Below are 5,975 nucleotides of genomic sequence, written 5' to 3' on the forward strand. Positions count from 1 at the left end.
TCCCCACAAGGTCAAAATTTACTGGTATTACTATCCTTGTGGGGACATTTGGTCCCCATAACGTGATAAATACCAGGTACACACACACACAAAAGATTTATAATAATTATTTATAAATTCTATAAATTCTATAGTATATTTCTTAATATAATTATTTATTTATAATAATTTATTTCTGAGATGATAACTATGCAGCAGTGCACAGTATGCAGGAAACATGCTTGTATTGCATTCAGCCGGTGTGTTTGGTAAAAAGAAGGCAACAGGGGGGTGAGGTGAAAATATGGGGGCGTGGTCTCAAAGTGGGGGTGGGGTTTGGCCCAACTACACTGAGGCTACTGTGTGTAAGACTGTGAATAATCCCCTCCCCACTCTCTCTCTGTCTCTGTCTCTCTGTCTCTCTCTCGCTGGGCAGTCGGTGTGAAGCTGTGATTGAGGCTGCTGTGGGGTGTGCAGTTTCTCACATTCTGTAGAGGACACACATACACACACAGAGAAACACTCAAGAGTGTGTGTTAGGCAGACAGCTGAGGGATTCACTCGTTCGCTGGAGTTGCGCTCACAGAAGATGGATCTCTTGAGGACTTGCTTGCGTTGGGTCTGTGTGCTGGTCATTGGACTTCTGGGACTTGTGGAGGAGAACTTGGGTGAGTGTCAACCTTCAGAACATTTACTGACTGCAGTTCTGTGTGTGTCTAATGCAGGATCTGTAATGCAGCTGGTCTCTGCTCTACGGATCGCCGCACACATTCACATTCACTCAGATGTTGCTGTTGTATAGCTCAGGATATTTTAATTGACTTCTCAGTTAAGTTTCATCTAAGTGTCAAGGTGTTTCTTCTAAAATGTCTTTATCAATAGTTGACATACAATTAGTATGTCAACTATAAAATGAATGTGGAAAGCAGATAATTTGGGTGCATTTGATGAGAAATGCTTGAGTTCATATTGAGATCTCTGAATGTTGATGGCAGACTGTGGTGTCTTGGTATGATTGAGCACATTATTAAGATATCTTTTGGGACTTCATTGGAGACAGGTGAAATTACAGGGGTCTTTTTTATTTACTTCATTGAAAGTCTTTATTTGCTCTCCATTTAGTCTCATTGGTATCTGGAGGCAAGCAAATATGCTAGATTGGGGAGAACAAATGTAAAAGTTTATGAATCAGTCATTGACATCTATGATAGTTACAGCCCCGTCTAGGAGAAACAAGTTTTTATCCTCACTAACTTCACTTTTCTTCATTTTTGCTCAAAGTTTCAAACCTAACAAACTACTTTTCATGAAATGTTTTTGCTTAAAGTGGGATTGAGATATATTTATTTAGTGATACAGGTAAATTAAAATAATAATTAAATTTAATATATTAATAATGTAGTCTGATATAATGTAAATATTCAATAAAATATAATATTTGTCTAAATAATATTTGTTTATTTTCTATTTTTTATATTAGTATTCATAATGTAATTAAATTATTATATAATATAATATATTTTATTATATTATATTTTCATATTTTTTTTATTTGATGATAAATTATAATTATTATTAGTTAAACATAAATATGTATAATTTAATGATATTTATCTGATGCAATGTCATTTATAAAAGTGATTTAATTGTCCAAATTCTCCTTGGGGCCACTGTATTTTAGTATAATTACAACTTATTAAATCTGTATTTCTTTGTCAGTATGCACAGTATTATGTGCTTTATGGTGTTCTGTATGTTGGACTTTTCCATCAGGCTTTTACATACCTCATGTTTGGTGGTAGTGATGGTGTGGCAAATGGTCAGCCAGGGGTTGCTGTGTGTGTTTCTTGTTTGGTAGTGTGCTATCAGCCTCTCAGCTGCCTAACACTTGTTTTACACACAGTTGGAGGTCTGGCTTTGAAATCACTCAGTGTTTAATCTATACAACAGACTTTCTTTCTCACACACTTGTTTGACTTTGTGTTTTCTAGCCAGACTTTGTCTTTTTGTTATTTTAATAATTAATGACTTTTCCTTCCGGAAATGGGTTTTAATTGCATATTGAAGGAATCTAATTATGTATTTGCTGTAATAAATGTTATTTTGCTGTTGGTCCTTTGTAGTATAAACCAAATATGTGACCCTGGACCACAAAACCAATTTTCTCAAATTGAGATTTATACACCATCTCATTTCCATTGATGTATGGTTTGTTAGGATAGGACAATATTTGGCCGCGATACAACTATTTGAAAATCTGGAATCTGAGGGTGCAAAAAAATCTAAATATTGAGAAAATCGCCTTTAAAGTTGTCCAAATGAAGTTCTTAGCGATGCATATTACTAATCAAAAATTAAGTTTTGATATTTACAGTAGGTAATTTACTAAATATCTTTATGCAACATGATCTTTACTTAATGTCCTAATGATTTTTGGCATAAAAGAAAAATCAATAATTTTGACCCATACAATGTATTTTTGGCTATTGCTACAAATATACCCCAGCGACTTAAGACTGGTTTTGTGGTCCAGGGTCACATATGGCCACCTGTACAGAAGCATCAATAAGTATTTGGAGACTGTCTGAATGTCACTGCATTAGACACACTCGAATGCCGCAGGATCTTTTCTTTTCACTAACTTCACTTTGCTCAATGTCTTCTACTTTTTAGTGGATTTATGAAGTTCACATAGTTGTCCTTTTTATTTTAGTATATCTTTTGTTCAACAATTTCAAACTTAAAGGAACACGCACTATTTTTGAAAATAGGCTCATTTTCCAACTCCCCTAGAGTTAAACAGTTGAGTTTTACCGTTTTCGAATCCATTCAGCCGATCTCCGGGTCTGGCTAATTATATTATTTAATAAATGATTCAATATTAAAATGTAAATTATTTAAATAATACAATTGAATAAATATAATATATAAATACATGTATTAAATTAGAATAAAAATATGAAATATAAATAATGCAATCAATAATATAATATAGTATTTAATCAAATATGTTATATAATAATATTTATCTAATGCAATGTCATTTACCCATTTGTAAGTGTGATTTAAGTGTTCAAATTCTCCTTGCGACCACTGTATTTCATTAAAATGATCATTTATTAAATCTATACAATTTATTCAATCTAAGCTAGTAAAGAAATTGATGTTCTTATCCTTTTTGTGTTAACTTGTGTACATTCATTTTCACTTCTTGCTGTCTCTCGCCTCCTGAGCGATAAAGAGAGAGTGAACGTTCCATCATCAGCCATTTCCATCATTGCCCATCCCATAATAACCTTCAGACACAGTCCAGATCTGTCTCCCAACACCCAGACGCAAAATGAACTCATCCATTGTCCACCGAGCGCAGCGGTGCCTGCGGTGCCTCTGTCAGAGTTTATTTACAGTCCACAGCATCTCAGCCTCTCCATCACTCTCACTGCCGCCATGCCAGCTCATGCATGTCGACTCTGAGTGTCTGTCTATGCCGAGTACTTCCTGCTGACAAAGCCAGCATATATGTTTGTGTGTTTGGATATGGGTCTGCCGCTTCTGGAATATATAAACTAGCAGGGCTGCACGATTAATAGAAATCAAACCAAAATAACAGAATGGCTAAGCGCAGCACTGTGTTCTTTTACACGTGAACAGCTCATGATCCAGTGTTTTCAGTGTCTCGGAGCGGCTCGGTTCACCGTAAATGCTGCTCCACAAATGTGCTGTGAATTTGGGTCTTTAATGTGCATTTGCAAACACAAACCATCTTCCCAAACTTGTAATGAGAAGCGCTTATAAAGAGACACTTATAAACAAAAGAGAAGCTTTAAGGGCTCCCTGCAGTTTTCTGCTAGAATAAAAACTTGATGGTTTAGACAGCAATAAATATTTTATTATATATTCATTTTTCAGTTGTGCTGTAAAGTAAAATGATTATGATTATTAAATATTATTAGTAATTATGACTACCTCTACTACTACTACTACTAATAAATACTTTTATTTTACTTATATTTTATTACTATTATACATTATTTTACAAAGATTTATTTTTAATTTAGTAATAATAATAATAATAATAATGATAAATACTCATATTCTATTACTATTATACTTTATTTTACAGAGAAATTACAACAGCAATATATTTGTATTTTTTAATTTAATAATAATAATAATATAATAATATTACTTTCATCTAGTAGTAGAAGTAGTGGTTTTGTGATTAATATTAATATACTCCTATTGATATATAATCCCAACAGTTTTGGCCTAATTTTATGTGCAGACCTACAAACAAGCATAGCAAACCTGGTGCTTTTTTAAATTGCAAAATAGATTTTATCAGAAAAATCACAATTTGATATAAATTATATATTAGCCTTTAGTTGTTTTTGCATGGTTTCTAGATTTTGTCATTTGTGCTCATTGGTTGGTCCAGATTGGTCTAGATCAGTGGTTCTCAACCTTTTTTACTCCAAGGCCCCCCTCCTCTCCGAATCAATACTGCAAGGCCCCCCAACATTTTCTATTCACAAAAACATATGTATTCTAGCGTTATTAATTTTCAATTCCATGTAATGATTTTTAAACAACTAATTCAAGATAGTAGGGATGTAACGATTACCGGTTTGACGATAAATCATGATAAAATTCCCCCACGGTTAGTATTACCGTTTCATCTTTTAATTATCATTAAAACTGTAGATTACTGCGATTTGAACAACTCGCAATAAATAAATACTATCCAGCATAAAGCACAGTTTTAAGTAACAGTCTCACGTGCGCACAGCATGCAGAGTAGTTTCGTTTTGAGTGAAAACAGGGCGGAAAAGCTAGGAGGTTTTAAAAGAGTGCTAAGTGAATTATACAAATGAATACATGAATGAATTAATTATATGAATGTACCTCTGAAGGTTCTGACTGTCTTCAGAAACGATTCGATGGATTTTTTTTTTCATCTTCGCTCCATGTAATACCTAAAGGAAGTGTTCTTAATCGCAATACTGCTTTGTCCACGGAGGTTCAATTCAGTTTTTTCATAAGCGCCACCTGCTGTCAGCGAGTTGATTTACAGAGACCTATATTTACATTCAGCCTGTGTGCAGGGGCGGTTCTAGGGGGGGTCCAGGGGGGGCCAGTGCCCCCCTGCCAACAAGCTTGGCCCCCCCTTTGGCCCCCCCTAAATTTGGAATCATATCACACCAAACAATTTTGGGTGAAATGCGCAGTTTGTCCTGTAAACTATGCATATAAAAAAAGAAAAACATCTCCAGCAGCTAAATTCAAATCTGCGTTCGCTGGCTGGCACAGAGCCAGAGACACACACGTTTTTAAAGCGCTGCGCATTATAACCAATCCCATACTATTATGTTGAGTTTATGAATACAAAGACCAATCAGAGGCGTTCAGATGAGTCACCGCTGAAACACGCTGTTTCGTCACTGCGTGCGCTGCCTGACTGCAATCTCTGGCTAATTATCTCATCAGAAACAACAAAGTGAAGATGTACGAATGCACGTAAGATATTAATTTTACAGTGTAAACAGCTTTAGAGAATATTATGGGAGATTTTGAGAGTGCTTGAATTAGCTGGACTGAAGTGAAAATGTTCTTTGATAGTGTAAACGTTCTTTGCTCTCTTTTTGTACAATGAAAGTGTTATAGGCTAATTAGTAACTTTAACAAATAAGCACGTCAACCTGCCATACCAAACAAGACCACAGGGAGAATCCAAAGGACTGCAGATAACTACTATACGGATCCATTCAGAATCACTAAACACGCCAAAATACAAATTAAAAATGAAAATATTATGAATGTGTGGAAGCTCAGCGATCTGAAGGCAGCTCGACGTCATCAGTGAACAGTTCCTCTGTCAGAACAAGCAGAAAAAAACTTTACTAGCACTACACTGGCTTGCTTTATCCAGCCAAAAGATGTAGTTTGTGTGTCATATGCTCATGCAGCGGTCGGGAGTTTTGAGCCGCCCTTCAGTC

The 5,975-nt window shown here is 35.2% G+C and overlaps 1 protein-coding gene across 1 annotated transcript in view; it reads left to right on the forward strand.

The window, feature by feature from the left end:
- Positions 1–5,975, forward strand: part of LOC107725174 (bone morphogenetic protein receptor type-1B-like) — a 69,776-nt gene that overhangs the window by 20,186 nt on the left and 43,615 nt on the right. The window contains exon 3 of the mRNA XM_016534346.1: positions 416–647. Within this exon, the coding sequence (XP_016389832.1) occupies positions 569–647 (79 nt within the window). The 5' untranslated portion in view covers positions 416–568. The remainder of the gene's footprint in view (positions 1–415; positions 648–5,975) is intronic.

This window comes from Sinocyclocheilus rhinocerous, unplaced genomic scaffold (assembly GCF_001515625.1).
Source record: "Sinocyclocheilus rhinocerous isolate Xijiao unplaced genomic scaffold, SAMN03320098_v1.1 scaffold516, whole genome shotgun sequence".
NCBI classification, from domain to species: domain Eukaryota; kingdom Metazoa; phylum Chordata; class Actinopteri; order Cypriniformes; family Cyprinidae; genus Sinocyclocheilus; species Sinocyclocheilus rhinocerous.